Source organism: Oryzias latipes, chromosome 4, assembly GCF_053564925.1.
Source record: "Oryzias latipes strain Hd-rR chromosome 4, Olatipes_Hd-rR_3.1".
In the NCBI taxonomy this organism is placed as follows: domain Eukaryota; kingdom Metazoa; phylum Chordata; class Actinopteri; order Beloniformes; family Adrianichthyidae; genus Oryzias; species Oryzias latipes.
Genome location: NC_136240.1, coordinates 11,336,218 through 11,357,464, shown reverse-complemented (window position 1 = coordinate 11,357,464; position 21,247 = coordinate 11,336,218). Strand labels below are relative to the sequence as shown.

General features: G+C 39.4%; 1 protein-coding gene across 6 annotated transcripts in view; it reads left to right on the top strand.

Annotated features, from left to right (window-relative positions):
• usp13 (ubiquitin specific peptidase 13) overlaps positions 1-21,247 on the top strand; it is a 38,413-nt gene that overhangs the window by 6,391 nt on the left and 10,775 nt on the right. The window contains exons 4-17 of one of the 6 annotated variants that reach the window (XM_020702283.3): positions 4,615-4,736; positions 5,168-5,310; positions 6,100-6,284; positions 6,926-7,023; positions 7,144-7,334; positions 7,598-7,669; positions 9,324-9,396; positions 11,456-11,581; positions 11,880-12,033; positions 12,390-12,564; positions 12,653-12,741; positions 15,175-15,297; positions 17,959-17,982; positions 18,327-18,470. In XM_020702283.3, coding sequence (XP_020557942.1) covers positions 4,615-4,736; positions 5,168-5,310; positions 6,100-6,284; positions 6,926-7,023; positions 7,144-7,334; positions 7,598-7,669; positions 9,324-9,396; positions 11,456-11,581; positions 11,880-12,033; positions 12,390-12,564; positions 12,653-12,741; positions 15,175-15,297; positions 17,959-17,982; positions 18,327-18,470 — 1,719 coding nt within the window. Of the gene's footprint in view, positions 1-4,614; positions 4,737-5,167; positions 5,311-6,099; positions 6,285-6,925; positions 7,024-7,143; positions 7,335-7,597; positions 7,670-9,323; positions 9,430-11,455; positions 11,582-11,879; positions 12,034-12,389; positions 12,565-12,652; positions 12,742-15,174; positions 15,298-17,958; positions 17,983-18,326; positions 18,471-21,247 lie in introns of all 6 variants that reach the window. The other 5 variants (XM_020702284.3, XM_020702282.3, XM_004067861.5 and 2 more) reach the window with 5 other exon arrangements.

The window sequence follows — 21,247 nt, the reverse complement described above, 5'->3', positions numbered from 1 at the left end:
TGTATACAGCAATAAAAGAATCTTAAGTGAGTTAGTGAAAGTGGAAATGTTAGACATGGTTGGTAAGACAAAAGATATAAAATGTTGCAGGTTCTTTAAACTGCGAGTGAAAAAAGGAGGTGGATTGAAATGTGCTACACACACCACTCACAAAAACTGAGTACCGTGTCCTTTACTGATTGAAGCCCATCCATCCCACATACAGTCCCACCAAGGGACAATTAGAGTCATCAGTTAACCTATCAAACATGTTTTGGACTTTTTGGAGCCAAAAACAAAAAAATTCTAAAAGAAAAACCTTTTCAATGTGACATCAATTTCAACATCCTGTGGGTCTAAAAATCAGATTTTGTCAGTAAGTCATTCCAAGTTCAATGTTCAAACAGACATGAACTCACGGTGTCGCTTAACGGATGAGCAGCGCCACTTGGCCATAGCGACCCTTCGGGTTGGTAGTAGGCAGTCAGATGTTGCAGGTGGACTTTGACTCAAAGCAGACTTGCATCAAGACACAGAACTAATGGCTGAGTTTGTGACAGAGCAAAGAGTGGATGAGAGACAGACCGCAACCATGACCAGTACCTAAGGACCTGTGCACTCAGACGTGGTTTAGTAAACGCCACACAGCTGCAGGCCCGTGTAGCAGATGGGACGCCTCAGAGCAACATCATGGGGCTAGTAAGGAGCGGGAGATGTCGCTGTCAAACTGTCATTGCAGCAAATAGTGGAAGTTTGTTATTTGGGCTGTATTTAATATTATCTTAACTTTTTGGATAATAAATGTGAAAATAGCGTTTTTTCTCATTCATTATTAGTGATATCAAAGGGAACTTTGACATATTTCACTAAAATTCAGATAAAATAAGAGAAGCTAACTTCTTGTGAGTAGTGTAAATACAAACTGCTTTTTAATCTTACAGATATACACTATTCCCTTTGTGTCTGAACATTAAACAAGGTAGTTGCAACATTTGTGAAACATACAGCTTTTGCAGTTTCTAACTGTGCTGTTGGTTTCAGGTTAGCTCCTTCCTTACACTGTGTTATTGTTTGCTTTCCGTCAGCTACTCCTCTGGCTTGCTTTTACCAAAAGTGTCAGATATTTCCTAGGACTAACCCTCTTCTCTTCCTGTATTCTAAATATAACTGATTTATTTGTATGTATAGCTGGTAACTGTTCTAAATCAAAGCCTTGCCAACCCCTTCCGACTCCTCTTCGGGGTGGGGAGAGGGCGGTTGATTAACGCACTGGGCTGCCTGTTGTCAGTCACTGGCCCCTCAGCTGCCACCAGCTGTCAGCGTCCAGGCGAGGCTGACGCTTGTCTAATTCTGCGATGACGCTGGTCGCAGAGAACCAGGTGCCTGATGGAGCAGTGACTTCCACGCAGGCTCCGTGTGATTGATGTCACAGTTTTGGTGCGGTTCTGTGCCTTAAGCGGTCAGCTACTGACCGGCAGTCTTTCCCATCAGCCCCTTTATCATGCTTTATAGTTGGAAATGTTTGAGTCTAATATTTAAGTAAAAAATTTAATCTAAATGAGCCCTAAACTAGTTCTACGATGTTATACTAAAACATCCGGGCAGCAGCTAAAATAAAAGGTCATTGATACCATCCAAGCTTTTTTTTTTCAAACTTAGTTGACAAGTTTAGAATTTTACAATTAACATAAGTGTGCTATTAACAATTACTTTAATTATTACAGTTTAGCTGTACTCTTGAGCTTGGACAAGACCCCCTTGCGCTACTGCCTAACTATGTAGCCAAGGTGGGGGATGCAAATCTTGTCCCCCTGTGCCGGACCCCAGCCCCAATAAAATCCAGGGTTGTTTCCGCAAAGACACAACTCTGCCAAATTACAGTGGTGGACAAAATTGTTGGTACCCCTCAGTTAAAGAAAGAAAGTCCACAATGCTCACTGAAATGACTTGAAACGTTCAAAAGTAACAAATTAAAATTTATTGAAAATTAAATAATCAAAATCAGCCATTACTTTTGAGTTGTTGATTAACAGAGTTATTAAAAAAAACAAACTAATGAAATAGGGCTGGGCAAAAATGATGGTACCTCCATAAAAGACTGAGAACTAATTGCCCAGGGGGTCATGATGAACTCAGGTATGTCCTTTAATTGACATCACAGCTGTTTTCAAACCCATAATCAGTCAGTCTGCCTATTTAAGGGGACACAAATAGTCACATTGCTGTTTGGTGAAAAGGTGTGAACCACACTGAACACGGACAACAGAAAGCCAAGGAGAGAATTGTCCCAGGACATTAGAAACAAAATTATAGACAAACATCGTAAAGGTAAATGCTATAAAACCATCTCTAAGCAGCTTGAAGTTCCTGTGATGACAGTGGCACATATTATTCAGAAGTTTAAGACCCACGGGACAGTAGCCAACCTCCCTGGACGTGGCCGGAAGAGGAAAATTGAAGACAAATTGAGGAGACGGATAGTTGGAACTGTATCTAAAGAGCCCAGAACAACCTCCAAAGACATTAAAGGTGAACTCCTAGATCAAGGTACATCAGTGTCAGAACGCACCATTCATCGTTGTTTGAGCCAGAGTGGACTTCATGGGAGACGACCAAGGAGGACACCACTGTTGAAATGAAATCATAAAAAAGCCAGACTGGAATTTGCAAAAATGCATGTTGACAAGTCACAAAGCTTCTGGGAAAATGTCCTTTGGACAGATGAGACAAAACTGGAGCTTTTTGGTAACATCAGCACATCAGCTCTATGTTCGTAGACTCAAAAATGAAGCATACAACTAAAAAGAACACTGTTCATACTGTGAAACATGGAGGAGGCTCAGTTCTGTTTTGGGGCTGCTTTGCTGCATCTGGCACAGGGTGTCTTGAAGTTGTGCAAGGTAAAACGAAATCTCCAGATTATCAAGGCATTCTGGGTAGAAATGTGCTGCCTAGTGTCAGAAAGCTTGGTCTCAGTTGCAGGTCATGGGTCTTCCAACAGGACAACGATCCAAAACACACAGCCAAAAACACCCAAGAATGGCTAAGAGAAAAGCGTTGGACTATTCTGAAGTGGCCTTCCATGAGCCCAGATCTGAATCCCATTGAACATCTGTGGAAGGAGCTGAAACATGCCATTTGGAGAAGACACCAGTCAAACTTGAGACAACTGGAGCAGTTTGTTCATGGGGAGTGGGCCAAAATACCTGTGGACAGGTGCAGAAGGCTCATTGATGAATACAGAAACGGTTTAATTGCAGTGATTGCCTCAAAAGGTTATGCAACAAAATATTAAGTTATGGGTACCATCATTTTTGTCCAGCTCTATTTCATTAGTTTGTTTTTTTAAATAATTCTGTTAATCAACAATTCAAAAGGAATGGGTGATTTTGATGATTTAAGTTTCAATAAATTTTAATTTATTGTTACTTTTGAACGTTTTAAGTCATTTCAGTGAGCATTGTGGACTTTGTTTCTTTAACTAAAGGGGTACCAACAATTTTGTCCACCACTGTAACTGTGCGAACCTGTGAAAGTTGAAAGGTGAAAAACAACAGCAGATGTAGTCAATTTTTGTAGTTGTAGTCTGATTTGGATTATTTAGTGGTTATTTCAGCGAGCATGAAGTAAGTGTGACGTTGCCATTGTAAAATGACTTACTTCTGGCTCCAACCAAATGAAGTCAATTCAACTTCTGGCTCCAACCAAATGAAGTCAATTCAGGTGCAGTTTTTCGCTATATGGTTGGCGCCTTTTTGGAGCAAAAGGATGCCAGTAAGCGGTGATTGGTCCGAATTGGTCTGAGTCGTTTTTACAATGGCATCAACTCTCGTCAATCTGGAGTGAGCGTGTTGGAAGGTCACACCTCTTCCACTTGAAAGCAGGCTATGGATCTGCCAATCAAATGTTACTGAGGCATCGGATTGGTCGGCTTATAATGTGAATAACTTGTAATTAAGGTTTTGTTATTTTTGATAATTTATTTTTTAAGCATTTTTACATTTTATTTTTGTACATTTTGGTTTCTGGAATTTTGTTTTGATATCTATGACGTAATGTTGTTTTTTTGTTTTGCTTTTCAAATTGTAATTAACAGGTTAAAAATGTGATGGAAAAAAAGATTTTAAAGCTTGTAAAAAGATGAATATAGTCGTCAGCCAAGGAAAATGGCGGTTAACAGAAAGATCTGAATGGAACAAAAAATTCAAGAAAAAAAACTGTCATGAAGATGATTTGACGTTTGAAAGCGCACCTAAAACCAGAGCTGAGTTGATGTAAACATTTAAAATGGGTCACAGTTGGATAAGGAGCAGCAGTTAGGGATGACTCAATGAAAGTCCAATTCAATGATGAGTCATGACTCTTCTTTTGACAAACGGCTGATGCCAGGTCATCTGTTTGGTTCTGATCTAATGAAGGAGAGACAGATGACTTGGCTGCCTAAAAAAAATCACATTTCCACACTCTCCATGTAATGAATCTAAAACTAGGCTAAAAAGCAAAAACATTAAAGCCAAAAAAATGAACCTTTTTAGAAATGCTAATCATGAAAATGTAATTATCAGGCATTGATATGTATAACAAGTTGGTGTCCTTCTACGATTGACACGTTGTTTTGCTTTCCTCCCTTTAAAGATTTAGAGCTTAACCGTGATTTTAATGGTGAGGACTTTGAATATGAGGATGAGGCCAAGCTCGTCATTTTTCCAGACCACTTCGAGATCCCTTTACCAAATATTGAGGAGTTACCCGCTCTGGTCAGTGAGTGCCGGCAATACGTTTGTGCATGCAGATGGGGATGGTGCACGCAGTGGTGTCCTGTCCACAGAACAGGCAGTTCAGCAGCTAAGAAGGAGCTCCTGAACAACTTTTGTGCTTGGATCTAGCATGCTGTTGTTTTTTTTTCTTCTTTTTTTGCATGATTCTAATTGGATTTTGGCATGACTGCAGTTGCTTTTTTTTAATTTATTGAGGAACACTTGGTGAATTGTGGGTGCTTTTGTGTTTCTTAGGGTTTCCTCTCTTTCTAAGGTTGCATAAACACGACTTTACACTTTAAATTACACATTTCTGCATGGTTATTTTCCTATTTTTGCACCTCTTACATAGAATTAAACCTTTGTATATTAAGATAAAGCACAGCAAAACCATACACCTGCCAATTCTTTTTTTTTTTGTCAATGTCCAGGTGACTATTGCTTGTGATGCAGTTCTCAACGCGCCATCAGCTTACAAGAAGCAGGAGCCCGAGTCGTGGGAGGAGGAGATCCAGGTCTCCAGACACGCCCGAAGCCTGAGACAGCTGAATAATGGGGTGCGGATCCCTCCCAGGTAAGACCTAATTGAAGCCTATTGTATTTTCTATGGAAACAGCAACTTCTGCGGCTTTTGCAAATAAAATGTTTTTGCAGGAAAATGAGAGAGGATTGAGAAAATGTCTCTTTTAATGGTTAAAACGAATTCCACAAAAGTTGAATAATTTTAGAAAAAAATAATCACAATTTATCCTCTCTTGTGAAACATATTTAGTTCTTGACGCAGCGTGTGGCTTAGACAGTGAATACTGCTGGAATGCAGATGAACCATAATTTTCTACCTTTTTATTTTTCTTGAAATATTATAAATAAAAATGTTTTCTCTACAGACACTCTAAATGCTTGGAACATGCCTGTTGCTTAAATTTTGGTGGTTTAATACATTTTGCTGTAGGGAAAAGCAGCCTTCATAAAGTTGCTTTTCTTTATTTTTTATTAGAGAAGCTTGTTGCTTTTAAAAATTCATGTAACAAAGTAAAGATTTGAGGTCTAGTATTTATATATGTGATAACTGCAGGTGTAGGTGTAACTAATGCATTTGTGGACAGTGTAGAAATAGGACTGCTAGACCCTAAGTACATATGTGTACATTTCTATTATGTATAAATTGTTAGTTCTGCTTTTTAGATTATGTATTTTAAAACAAACTTTTGCCATATTTTTTTAAATTATTTTGTCCACAGTGTAAACAATCAGGTAAAGTAAAATTACTTTGGTAAAAAGAGTAAAAAGATAAAAATGCATTTCAAAGCTACCTTCTAAAGTCTGTGTGTTTTTATTTTTTATTTTTATTTTTTTCTGTTAGTGGCTGGAAGTGTCAGAAATGCGAGATGAGAGAAAACCTGTGGCTCAACCTGAAAGACGGGGCGGTGCTGTGTGGGAAGTGGTTCTTTGATGGGAGCGGGGGCAATGGCCATGCTCTGGAGCACTACAAAGAAACCAACTACCCGCTGGCAGTCAAACTGGACACCATTACCCCAGACGGAGCAGGTCTTCTACATGATTATCTGAGCCGGACACAAAGCAATTTCTGGAGACAAATCTGCTTTTCTGTCTTTGTTAAATTAAAAGCCAAACATTCAGAAAAGTTCTTTTTTTGCCATAAAAAAGGCATTCGATGTAATTCCATATTGTGCATTCGTACTCATATGAATACCTATAAATGTATTTTAAGGCAAACTACATGCAGGCATTTTTTTTATTGTTTATTGGAAATATTTAATGATGGAAAAAAAGCAAATGCCTCTTATCAAAATAGTTTGTTTTCTTCATATGTTTAAATTAAAGAAAAAAAAAATCTGTTTATTTATCTATATCTGAATGTTTTACATCTGTTGCATTTTATAAGCACTAAGTCCCATCGCTGTACCTTAATTTTACATTTCAAATTGTAAATCTTAACAATTCCAATCCTATTGTTTTATTTTATATTATTATAAAATGATTTGATGTGTCCTGCCGACCTGTTGGCCAGGTCACCCTTGCAAAAGAGATTTTGATCTCAATGGGTTTTATCTGGTTGAATAAAGGTTAATAATTAATTATGAATATTCGCTCACCTACTCTGAATTCTTCCTGTGACATCCGCTCCACCACATCAAACATTTTTCTTACCGCTGGTTTGATTTCAGATGTTTATTCGTTTGAGGAGGAAGAAGCTGTTTTGGACCCACATATATCAGAGCACCTATCACACTTTGGAATAGATATGCTACAAATGCAGAAAAGAGTAAGAAATGTTGTTTTTTTTAATCTCAGCATCAAAACATTTGGATAAAAATGCTCATGCATGTGATCAACAAAAACAGAGTAATTGTTTTTTCATGCTTTCCCGTCATTCTCTTTTCAGACAGAGAATGGACACCACACAGAAAATAACTCGCGATTGCGGGTCAGTGAATGGGAGGTGATCCAGGAGTCTGGGATGAAGCTGAAGATGGTGTATGGTTCTGGGTATACGGGCATCAAGAACTTAGGAGACAGCTGCTACCTGAGCACAGTAATGCAGATCCTCTTCAGCGTCCCTGACTTTCAGAGGATGTGAGTGTTGAACACGGTGATGAGATCTGACTCATGTGATCCATTTCTGTTTGTTTGAGTAAAAACTAGTTTTGGCTTATTAAGGTTTAAATTTTCATTGTTTTAATCCTTGAACACAAATCAACTTCATATTTAATGTATTTTGCAGCAAAGAAATCAATCATTTCTATATCAAATCAGATAAAGGACTGCTCTTCATACTTTTCTGTCTGTGTTATGTGTTGTAGCTGAGCTGAGTGTGTGGTTTGTGTTTTGATTATTAGGTTTGTGGGTAATCTTCAGAGGATATTTGACTATTCGCCCCTGGACCCCACCCAGGACTTTGCAACACAGATGTAAGTGACTCCTTGAAGCTTACGGGGTTTCCCCAGCCCCTGCTTTCTTAAATATTTATCTTTGATCTGCAATCTAAACACATTTACGTCAACATTAAATGGTGGGATCAAATCTTTCAAGTCGATTTATAGAATGACTAATTAATAGTTTGAGTTTTTTTTAATTCTCTGATTGGAAACTGTGGTGTCATTTGTCATCTAAAGTAATATGTCGCAATACTTTAGTCAGGTGCTGTGGGTCACTGTCAGCAAACAGCAGCTGTGTGGCTGTGTCCTATTCTGGACCACGCAGCCACATAAACATGTTTATTTCTTCTGGAGGTTTTCTTGGAGGCTGTCATCAAGAAGAAACGTTTGTCGTTTTAACAGCTTATTTTTTTAACATGACATTTTAGTTAAAGGGTTTTCTAAGTAAACTCAGAAATCTATAAAGCCCTGTAAGATCTACTCAGGAGGCTTGTTCTCAGTTGCTTTTACACTTTTTTGCGCTCTAGAAAACAACACTGGTGATGTAGCGGGAAATCCAGAGGAAGTATACCAATCAAAGTTTTTTTTGTTGTATTTTTATAACTTGTGTATGTGCTGTTTCATTTCTCAGGGTTCAAATGAGCAGCTTTGGGTTTTATTAATTTAAGTTTTCTGATTTTGTGCTTTAACATTCAAACAAGCTTTGCAATTTTAGTGCAGGTTCTATACATGATGACATCCTACAGCTAGGAGAAACAAAATCAAATAATTAAAAAAAATGTTTTTATATACTATTTCCACTAGTTCTTGTGATTTGGGAACAAAAAATAGAGCTTTGAAAAGGTTTTTGTAATTTAAAAGCTTCTTTAAAGTCCCACTCTGATCATCTTTTGATTTATTTTCAAAGCATTCCCAGTGGTCTTTTAATTATGATGATCCCGTTTTTAGCCAAAATCAAAAAGCCTGCATTGTTTTCTAAGACATATTTTCTGCAGGTCAGCAGGAGGTCATTTGAAATTCGCCCCTGAGTTTCAGGACCGTTGGCACGGAGCAACCCCACCCCTCTTCTCCTACTCTTTGCTGCGAGTTCTCTGTTTACACTCTTGGAAGCAAGCAGGGTTTCCTTTATTTCCTTCCAAACTTTAGATCCATTACTTCCCACCTGAGATTTTTCTTTTCACTGGCATTTTCAAGAGATCTGTTGGTACATTTTCCCATCAAAATTGTCTCCCTACTAAACCAGATGTATATAAAATTCATATTTTTAATTAATTTTCATTTCTGTGAATAAATGTGTAAACACTGCACTGAAAAAAGACAAAAATGATCCCAACGTTGGCTGGGGATGCACAGCATCCTGAAGAAAACACTTTATAAAAATATCTAATAGATGTATTTTATTTGTTTTGAAGCATTTTCATGTTTTGATACTTTTATCCATTTTATGCTAGAACTATTTTATCCCAATTTTCTCATTTAATTTGTTACATAATAATGTTTTTTCTCTGTAATTTCTATCATGGCGACGTCCATAAGTTTGGTTTTGAAGATGACCAGCCAGAATGATTGTGTGTACCCTCTGCGTTTTAAGCTGCAAATTCTAAAAAAATAAATCTTTGCAAATCTGAAATCACAATCATTAACTAGTGGGTATAAATGAACCCATGTATGTGTTTTCATCCAACAGGGCTAAACTGGGACACGGGCTGCTCTCAGGCCAGTACTCCAAACCCCCCATGAAATCTGAGCTCATTGAACAGGTGATGAAAGAAGAACACAAGGTATTAAATGGGGTATGTCAAGCTTTCATATTGGGTCCAAAGTGACTGTAACATTTGAAAAGGAGGTAGAAGTTTCTTCTTTACCCCATGACCATTAAAAAATAATGACATGTCTTTTTATTTTACTGTTACAGCATCAAGCCTTTTTTTAGATTCTAAAAAGAGACGATACATCTAATAATAACATATTTTTACTTTCTGTCTTTTCTTTAATAGGCTAAATTAAGATTTTAGTTAAACTACCTTCCATTACTAAAAAGTGTAATGGTTGATCAAACTGACTAAATGAAAATGAAAAATATCTTCTCTCTGTGTTTCCCATACAACCATCCCCCAAACTGGTGGAAGATTTGGTTCTGAAAGAGCTCACAGAGAGCCTACAGCGATTAAAAAAAAGTCTCTAGTTCTTATTTTAGTAGCTCATGGTAAGATTTCTGTTGGTTTAAAGAAAATATATTTTTTTAACACCTGTGAGAAACTAAAAAAGGGGTGAATGATACTGTCAAACAGGGAAGGGCAAACTTTTACAATCACGGGCCAGAAAGGATTCAAAAATTTGACAGAAAGGCCGGACCAGGAGCGGATGTGTGGAGTCTTTTGGTAATCCACCTCATTAGAGAAAGAAAACCATTAAATCTGGATTAAAAACATAATTTTATTTGGATTGAAGATTAATACATATAAATATATAATTTATAACAGAAAATTTTGAAATTTCTATTTCAAAACTGGGACCTTTGTTCTCAGGGAAAACACAAACTTGGAGAAATGCTGCGTTTATGTGGTGTTAAAATAATAGGAAAAATGACCATCTGACTCAGGAAAACAAAGCCGAACATCAGAAAAACAGCAATTCTTCCAACACCGCAAGAATGCAGAATAACCTTCTGCACCTTACCAGAGGGCAATTTATTTGCCCCATCTATGGGGAGACATTGAAAATTACAGAGAAAATAAAACAATAAGGGTTATCAATATAATTTATTCCAGTATGGCGGGCCAGATTAAACAGTTAGATGGGATGCATATGGCCCCCGGGTCGTAGTTTGCCCACCCTGCTGTAAAAATCATGCATATCAGAACTCGATGAGCTGCTGTGTAAATCCAAACAGAAAAGGATGGAGGGACTGCACACAGCTTTACATAAAGAAAACAAGTTTAATCAGTGAAATCAGCTTGGTTTTTGGAAATGCCCCTCTGGTCTGAAATCAGAGTGGCATTGTTTCAGACTTCAATCAGTCACTTAGTGAGACCTCTGTGTATTTAGTACTTTATGTACATTTCTGGGAGGACACAAACAGTTTTTTTATTTGTCTATAAACAAACAGCTGGTAGATTTCAGTTATTATGTAAAGATGTTCTGCACAAAACAGGGATCAGTGCAGTGGGAAATGCAAAGTTTTTCTAAAAAAGGGTTTCAAAAAACTACATTTAAGATCTTAAAGTCTTTTAAGATCTTTTAGAGGCCAGTAAGCTCAGCTGGTTTACAGCGTGGTGCTTAAGAACGCCAAAGTTCTGGGTTCAATCCCCATAATGGCCAAAAACAAGCTCTTGGGCCTGCCACGGTCTGGGGGCCTGCATAGGATCTCCCCAGCCTTCGCCCACAAGTGGCCGGGATAGGCTCCAGCAGCATTGTGACCCCGAAAAGGAACTATTGCTTTAAAAGATTTATGAATGAATGAAGAGTCTTTTAAAATGTATAAAAGTGCAAATAAATATATATTTTTTATTTTTATTTATTTTTTAACCATGACTTCTATTGGGGTCAACCAAAATGAGAAAAGTATTATTTTTATAAATATATTTTTTAGTAAATACAAATCGAGTAACTTAGTTTAATAAAAATAGATATTTTTTTTCTATTTACAGCCTCTGTGTTTACACAAGACACACTGTGTAATTAGAGCCAGAAATATGTTAATAATTTTTATTTGGATTAGGTTTTTTTTTTAGAAACTCGAAGAACAGTTTGTGTTCACAGTGTCTAGCGTTGACTGGTGGTTTTCTTGTGAGGCTGATGTCTAAATTCTGATTCCAGCAGCAGCAGAGGGGCATCTCTCCTCGAATGTTCAAAGCTCTGGTGAGCAAAGGACACCCGGAGTTTTCCTCCAACCGGCAACAAGACGCCCACGAGTTCCTCCTGCACATCATCAACCTGGTGGAGGTGAGGGAGGGAGAGGAGGGAGGGAGGCTCATGCATGGATCCACAGAAAGTCAACCTCATTTTGTTGTGTGAAATTTGATAAAAGAGCTTATCTGAAAAATGTATTCTATTTTGAAATAATGCAAAAAAAGTAACCCCAACCAGAATCACAAATAGAAAAACACGTGTAAAAAATTTATTAATTTTCTGTGTCCTCTATCATTACAAAATGCCACAAAACAGGGCTTTCATTGGACTGTAAGTATTTTACTCCTCACCATACTGGATGAAGAGCCTGCATTCTGTGTTGTTTCTGCAGAGGAATAGCACAGGCTTGGAGAATCCCAGCGACAGCTTCCGTTTCCTGGTGGAGGAGCGGATTCAGTGCTGTCAGACTCGCCGCGTTCGTTACAGCCAGCGAGTCGACTACTGCATCCAGCTGCCGGCTCCCATCGAGGCAGCGACCAATCGAGGTGAAGGAGGAAACATATCTCCACAGCAGTGCATCTGCTCTGATAACACGCCTGCTGTGGATAAAACAATTGCTATGAGAATGAATGGCACCTGCTGCAGTATTGGTAGAATCGCTCTGAATGCAAGTGTTGCAGATGGTTTAGTCATGTGTTGATAATTAATTGTGGTGTGAACCAGAGCTGTCAGCCTTGCTCATTATTTTCTTGGGTTGACAACAAATAAAGCTGAAGAAGCGAGCATAATCACTTTGCGCTGCTGTAGTATAAAGCCTCAGCTGATTTAAAAAAATAAATAATTATCAACATGCCAGTTTTTGAGGAGGTTTCAAATTTAACCGTTTCCTTTTTTAAACCAGAGGAGCTGCTGGCCTACGAGGCCAAGCGGAAAGAAGCTGAGGAGAACATGGGGACTCCTCCTGAACCAGTTCGGGCACGGATTCCTTTCACCGCCTGCTTACAGGCCTTCACAGAACCAGAAAATGTCCCGGACTTTTGGAGCTCAGCGCTGCAGGCCAAATCAGCTGGAGTCAAGTAAGCATATGCTTTTTTTTTTTCTTTTTCTTTTTAATAATCATGTCTTTGTTGAGGTAAAAACTCTTTTTTTTTTCTGTTTTTGTAGAACGTCCCGTTTTGCCTCTTTTCCGGAATATCTGATTGTGCAGATCAAGAAATTCACATTTGGAGTTGACTGGGTGCCGAAGAAGCTCGGTAACTAATGTTTTCATGCAAAGATGATTGGAGTGATGATGTCTGCATTTCACTATCCACCAATTCTCTTAAAGGGCCTATATCATGCTTTTCTTAAGCCTTACAGAGGAAACTAGATCCATATTTATGATCATATATTACCTTTGGCCCACGAAAGAAAGATTTTTTTTTCTGAAATATGAGTTATTTTTGCAGCTCATTTCTCCTACTTGGAAGTGAGATGACTCGATCTCTGAGGCACCGCCTTTCGCTCCTTGTGGGTGCTGCTAATTTCAGGGAGGCAACCTGGAGACGGCCTTTTCGCCCACGAAAAACAAACATTTGAACTTTTGCAGAGATGGATGTGCATAATGTGCACAGAAAATGATAGCGTTTAGCCGATCACCGCTAGCTCCACAGAGAAAGTGGTCGTGTGTGTTGGCACACTGGCACTGGCAGCACAGACTCTTTCTGGAAGGGGCTAGAGGAATGCTCAGAAATACATGAATGGATACAGCTTTGGCTTTGTGTTTTGTGAGTAAAGGCAATTATTAAACACTTAAAAGCTAATATATATATATATATATATATATATATATATATATATATATATATATATATATATATATATATATATATATATATATACATTTTGTGTGGTTCTTTGAAGGCTCTTTGAAGTGTGTGTAGTACTGAAAACACCCAGCAGAGGTCACTACTAGACTGTAGTTATATAAAAAAAAAAAAAAACTTGCCCCTTTCACCCTTTCGTGGGTGGTTTCTCACTCAAGCTCGGGTCCTCTACCAGAGGCCTGGGAACTTGAGGGTTCTGCGCAGTATCTTAGCTGTTCCTAGCACTGCGCTTTTCTGGATTGAGATGTCTGAGATCTTTCCAGGTATCTGTTGTAGCCACTCCTCCAGCTTGGGGGTTACTGCCCCGAGTGCTCCAATTACCACAGGCACCACTGTCACCTTCATTTTCCAGGCTTTCTCCAGTTCTTCTGTGAGTCCCTGGTATTTCTCCAGTTTCTCATGTTCCTTCTTCCTGATGTTCCCATCGCTTGGTACTGCCACATCCACCACAACGGCTTTCCTCTGTTCTTTATCCACCACTACAATGTCTGGTTGGTTCGCCATTACCATCCTATCAGTCTGGATCTGGAAGTCCCACAAGATTTTTGCCCTTTCATTCTCTACCACCTTCGGGGGTGTTTCCCATTTTGACCTTGGGGTTTCCAGTCCATATTCTGCACACATGTTCCTGTATATTATTCCAGCCACTTGATTGTGGCGCTCCATGTATGCTTTACCTGCCAGCATCTTACACCCTGCAGTTATGTGCTGGATTGTTTCAGGCGCCTCTTTGCACAGCCTACACCTTGGGTCTTGTCTGGTATGGTAGATCTGAGCCTCTATTGCTCTGGTTCTCAGGGCTTGTTCCTGAGCTGCCAGGATGAGTGCCTCAGTGCTGTCCTGTAGGCCAGCCCTCTCTAGCCATTGGTAGGACTTCTTGATATCAGCCACTTCAGTTATGGTCCGGTGGTACATCCCATGCAGGGGTTTGTCCTCCCATGAGGATCTGTCCTCCAGCACTGTATCCTCTGCTCTCCATTGCCTGAGACATTCACTGAGCACACTGTCAGTTGGGGCCTTGAGCTTGATGTACTCATGCATCTTGGATGTTTCATCCTGGATAGTGGCTTCTACGCTCACTAGTCCTTGGCCTCCTTCCTTGCGGCTAGCATACAGTCTCAGGGTGCTGGATTTGGGATGGAACCCTCCATGCATGGTGAGGAGCTTTCGTGTCTTAACATCCGTGGTCTGTACCTCTTCCTTTGGCCATCTTATTATTCCTGCAGGGTATCTGATAACTGGCAGTGCGTAGCTGTTTATTGCCCGGGTCTTATTTTTGCCATTGAGCTGGCTTCTCAGGACTTGCCTTACCCGTTGGAGGTATTTAGCTGTTGCAGCTTTCCTTGTTGCCTGCTCCAGGTTGCCATTTGCCTGTGGAATTCCTGTGGGATATATATATATATACATACATTTTGTGTGGTTCTTTGAAGGCTCTTTGAAGTGTGTGTAGTACTGAAAACACCCAGCAGAGGTCACTACTAGACTGTAGTAATAAAATCAAATGCCGGAAAATTACTGTCAATGGTAACGGTCACGCCATACATAGTAGGACGATTTGTTCAAAAGCGCACAAATGATTAAGAAAGTTTGGCCTCAATTACAAAAGGGGTTTATTCAGTCACACCTTTGGTTTGTCTGAAGATTAATAACCCCTCTTGTTAAAGTAAAATATGTCCAACACAAGAGGCCCTCAGCTCTCATCTGCCTGCCTAGCTGTTGGACAGAACAAGTTAAAAAAAAAAAATGAAAAAAAAAGAATAACTTATTAAGTATTTCTTGAGGGGTTTTTGTTTCACACAATATTTATTTACCTCTGTGCAGATTTAACCATCGATGTTCCAGATTTCTTGGATCTGAGCCGGCTCCGAGCCACGGGGCTGCAGGCAGACGAGGAGGAGCTGCCGGACCTCATGCCTCCCATAGTTCTGCCTGAAGACACCAGAGGTGCCTGCTACACATTAAATGCCCTCATTTACCATGTTTTCCTAATCTTTTATGACACTTTTAATACACCAGAGGCTAATTTTTTAAACTTTTTCTCCTTTCTTTTGCTTAATGCTCCACATGGGCTATTTTTTTAAATCTCCTATTCTCCCATGAATGACTGGCAGTGGCCCTTCAGTGCTGTTAGTGACAATGTTTGAACATGAACTAATGTAAAGCTGGGCTCCTATTTACTTATTTAATCTCTCCATTATTCATTGTTCCGTTTTGTTGTCATGGTAAAAGGGCAACATTTCCCCTGAGCGCCAGTGCTTTGGTTTTCTAGAATACGTCCCTCCAAAGATCTTTTTGAAAAAAGGAAATGCACATGTTTAGTTGAAATTGCTGCAGATTTTTCTCATCAGGTGTGAAATATTTCTGAGAGTCAATTCATCAGTGAAAGTGTCTTTAATACGAATGTCTCGTTTTGGAGAATAGAGAAACACTAACACAGTTCTTAAAACTTTGTCATGGGGTGCATTTGTTTTGTAATCTTTTTGAGATTAAATGCCCTTTATTTTTTAGTCCCTTATTGTAAAAACCTTCAGTTTCCTTTGTTGCTACATTTAGTCATCCAAATATTTCATATTGATGACAACATCTCAGAAGAGCCTTTACTTCTGCCCCACAGGGCGGCAATCTCTGCTTTTAAATAGTTAAGGCAACAACAAAGAACTAGTGAAAGTGTGTGTCTGATTCAGGACTGAACAGCATGCGTCATGTGTGCTATCTTAGAAATGCAAACCCATAGAATGCCATTTTAAGTGGAGCAGCCACTTAAAGTTATTGGGTTGCACACATTGACTGTTTAGGACAACTGGCCTGAGTGACTTCCAAACAGGAAGTACTCCCTGACTCCAAGAAGCCAAAATAGACTTCTGTTGAGAAAAAACAGCATTATATTTGTCAAAATAACCATTTTTATCTGCCACCTTTTTTAAACATGTTTTTGCTAATCCTAATGTGTTTTTCTTGAACGACTGTTTTTAGGCTCTGTGTACCAAACGCGGTGCCATCAAGCACGTGTTGCAAGTAAAACCAAGTTGAACTCTAAACAATCAAAGACACTGATTTGATTGTGGCTCGTGGATGGCGTCTCTTTTAATACATGGAAGTGCTAACCGTTTTTAAAAATTGATCATAGAAGACAAATTGATAATTGCGGTTTTTGCCTGGAATTATACATCTTTCGGATATCAGAATAGAGCTGTAACAGAAAAAGACAGAAGTAAAATTCCGGAGATTTTGCACAGCTTCAACTTTTCTCACCGAGCCTTTTCCAACTGTAGGTGGCAGACATGCGCTGTAGCAAATGAAGATGCCCCTACCTGCTTGTCCAGTGTGAACACCATAAGCTAAACATGTGTTCGAGAACCCCAATTTAATACGTTCTTTAACATGCGTTGCATGCCCGGTGTGTAGCTTAATACATTCAATGGTTACACATTACTGTGGGGCCAAAGCTGTTCTGCATATCGATACATAAACATAAATAATTATTGCAGTGAAATTCAATTCAATAACACTTGTCAAAATGTTTTTTTAAATTTTATATTCAGTCACACTGTAGGTGAATTTCAATTGCAAATCCGCTGCTTCTGTTTCAATTAATATGAGGTTAAAGTCTCTCTATTTGTTCAAATAAAACTGTGTAATGAAAGCGCTTGGAGGTAAATGATTTGTAGTTTTTCTATCTCATTCTCAGGTTTAATTGTTTTGCATCTTTTTTCCCGTGGTTGCAAATCACCCATTGGTCCGTTCTCCCCCATCTGGCATCAACCCAAAGGCATCAGACCCTTAAATGTGTTCACTTGTATCACCTCATTGGTTTTGTTTTTAATGCTATACTATTGTCTTATTCCACACTTTAAATAAGTAACACATTTTTTCCAGGCTTTGACTTCCTCTCATCCTTTCAGATTAAAGTACTAAGTCACGTTTAACAAGACATGTAATGTGATTTGTCTTTTTCAACTTCTTTTCCCTTTCTTTGAAATGAATTACCTAAAATTACATAATGTGGAGCTGACTTAATCAGTTCCTTAAACTGGGTGCAGATAAAAGGATCTGTGAGACATTACTCACACAAAGAATAGGAGCCACCACTTAGCCATTTGCAGAACATGTTGTTCTCTGGGTGAGAGCAGAAAATAAATCATCTTCATCGAGTCTTTGCAGTCATAGTGTTTTCCATGTAGAGTGAGAGTTTTTGTGCCAATAGGATTATCTGAAGTTGAGTTTTTTTTATTTATTTTTTTGGCAATTGACTTGTGCCCATTTTTTGTTTCAGCCTTGAAGAAACTTTTGCCAATTTAAAAAATTAGTACATGGCAAGAGTTTGGGATATTTTCATAAAGCCGGCGTGCTGCTCCTCCGCTTCATGCTGAGTTTGTTAGCAGACTCTCATCCTCGCTGTAGAGACCTAAACAGCTTTAAAAGTCGGCATGGCGCACATGTGTCCAGCATGGCTGCATAACAACCTGCAGCTCTGGTAACTGTTTTGTACACCTGAGGAATTGACCTGGGTTATGTTTTTCCCTAGGCACTGCAGTAAATGAGCAAAAGAAGACACAAGTGATTCCACTGTCACCTCTGACACTTTTTTTTGCTTCTTTCTTTCAGAAAACTCTATGAGCTCTACAGACTGTGAGTATTTTATTCCACTTAAGCTACGATCTTCACGCATTCAAGTTACAACCTTGCAAAATGTATTTTTGACTCCAGACTGTAATGATGAATGCTATTAGGCTAAACCTCTGACTATCTGAGCAGGTGCTGCATCTGCTCTGTTCTTCCATGGATTTCTGCTTATTTTAATGATAAATCATCCCTCTATGAAGATGCTGCCCTCAGGCTAATTTTCCTCTGGTCTCTTTGTGTAATGAGTCCCAGAGAGAGTCTCCGCAATCCTGTTTGCTTGTTTAGGTTGAGGTAGTGTTGAATCAGTGGGTGTATATTTAGCTGTTGATGTCGCTTTTTCGCGTTCCCAGCTCCAGAGATGGATGAGACGGCAGTGATGCAGCTGGCGGAGATGGGCTTTCCACTGGAGGCCTGCAGGAAGGCGGTGTACTACACAGGAAACATGGGACCTGAAATGGCTTTTAACTGGATCATAGCACACATGGAGGAGCCAGGTGAGACGGCATCACCTCACAAATCACTGATTGTGGTAGGCTCATTTTAAAGCAGTTTAAAGCACTAGTTAGAAGTGTTAAAATGGCTTTTAAAGAAAAGTTTTTTGTTTGACAACAGTCTTTCGACATGTCTGATTGCCATGAAGTAAATACACATGTACTCCTACTTTTTACATAGAATCTATTTTTAATATTTTTTTACTTGGATACTTTTCTTGCTGACATTTACATTTGCATTTGTTTGCATTGTTTGTTGTTTGCATTTAACTACAAAAGTGTCATTCTGTATGCTTGTTAAGGATCTTCACAGCTTATTTGGATTTATTTTTCTTTACCTTTCTGGGCAGTTAATGTTTGCCTAGTATAACTAGATCATTTGAAAATATTGATTAACCATTTAAGCAATTAAAGACCCACTCTGACAAAAACAGAATTTTTGGGTGTTTTTAACCTGTTGTTTTGGCATTTTTCTTCCGATGGCGAACATATATATAGACGAAGCTAAGCTCGCAATTGCATTTCTGAGTATTTCTTTATTCAAATCATTGTAAATTAGGAGCAGACAAAAAAATGCTGTTTGAAAAAGATCGTATCTGTTAGGCGTAGAAGACATTGGGCGGGCCACAGGCTCGCTGCTTTGCTCCACTCTAAATCGTCCTTGACTTAATCCTTTGTTTTCCTTGTCTGAGCTCAAAACTGTACGGCTTGATGGCTCCAATATTGTTAGGTTGAGGGTGTGAGGGGCTGCATATTATACCGGAAGAGCCTGTAAACAGAGAGCTCTCAGTAATGGCGAGGGAAACTGGGGGTGTAGTCAGAGGCAAATTTCTAATGAACTCCTGCCGCTCTGCAGAAACTATGTCAAATGACATAAAAATAACTAAAAGGCCAATGAGAACACTTTGAAACAAAATGATCAGAGTGGGTCTTTAAAGAAAAGTTACTTTTATTTGACAACAATGTATCCAAAATTCTTGTTTGCCATCTAGTAAACACATGCTGCATCTTGTCTTTAATAAGAATGTATATTTTTCAAAAAAAAAAAACCCATCTCCCTGGAGAGGTGTTCTGGGCATGTCCCACTGGGCGGAGGCCCCGGGGAAGACCCAGGACACGCTGGAGAGACTATGGACCATTTACACTGCATGGTTCAAGTGACCCAATTCCGATTTTTTTTCCTCTCATGTTGCACAGATCGGATATGACCGGTGAACATGTGAGCAGGAAAAAAGCGCATGGATTCCGATTTTCTCAGATCGGATACATTCATTGATATACATACATTCATATGTGGAAATAAATCGGATACGATTTGGATACGTGCATTTGCGTGTGCCATGTAAGGAGACAGATCGGATATTCCCCAGTAAATGCGAGACGTACGTCAGTGACGTCAACTCAGGACACCACCAACTGAGATCACATGACTTATTATAGGTGCTTTTGTGCTGATTTTGCTGTTCGAGGACAGCTGGAGCCCCATCAGCGTGTTACCTTTCAGCCTCAGGCTTCAGACTGTAGTCGGAAACCGCTGTTATTTCCGGTCCGGTCCTGGTCGGGAGGCAAACAGTAACTAATCAAGCGGGACACTGTTGCTCTGGAACAGGCTAGAAGCCGTTTACTTCTCTGCTTGGATCAAACTGTTAGTACAGCACAACATCTGCAAACACTTCCTCGTTCAAAACTCTGAGAGAGCACATAAGCCGGCCGAGCAGCCCTTCTTTTTCCTCTCCCGCGCATCGCCTCAGGAGCGCCCAAGGCAACGCCTCCTTCCGTCGCAGCATTGCCTCCATGATAACCGCAATTGCACAAAAGTCCGAAGGAGGTCCGTGGAAGGCGGAAATGCTGCTACTTAGTCCTCAGAACGTCTACGTTTGATAGTTTCAGCATTGCATAGTGTAAATGCAAAAATCGGATATGGGTCACTTTTAAAAGATGATGTAAGCGGGTTGTCTAAAAAATCGGATATAGTCAGAAAATCCGATTTGGGCATCAAGACCTGCAGTGTAAATGCAGCCTATGTCTGTCGGTTGGCCTGGGAACGCCTTGGGGTCCCCCCAGAGGAGCTGGGGCGAGGGAAGTCTGGGCATTTCTGCTTAGACTGCTGCCCCCGCGACCCAGTCCCGGATAAGCGGAGGAAGATGGCATTTTCCAATGGAATTAGCCAAAATCTCTTCTTTTATTCTACAAGTGTCATTCTGCATCCTTGTGTATATGAAATTATAGCTTTAAAGTGGTGCCTCATTGTATATTTGAATTAATTTGATGGCATAAAAATAAAATATGCATCACTTCCTGTGTTAAGGAGTAATTGCATGTTAAGAAGAAACCCAGAATTCTGTTCAGGTTTAGTTCTGCAACAGTATTTGTAAGATGACATCAAAATGTGGTGATTGCAAAACACAAAAAAGGATGAGCGACTTTATTTATTTGAGACCTTTTGAAGCACAAAGGTAATATGAAGTGAGACGTGTCCAATTGCATCTTCCTCCAGTATATAGTGTTGCTGAAATTGTCTGACTTGGTTTCCTTTTGTTGACTGCTGGTGTTTATCTTTGCACATCTCAGTGTGATGAATTATCACTAGAAACTTTATGGGAACTTGCATGAAATCTCTGAGAGCCTCTCCGCCGTTCGCTAGGGGCTTTTACTCCCTGCCACTTTGGTTTCCTTTGCTCGCTGTCAAGAGCTATTACGAAGAACAGGTATTAAAGAGGTTTGTTTTTCAATGGAGGTAATTCATCAACAAAATAAAACTTATTCTAAATATAGAGCAT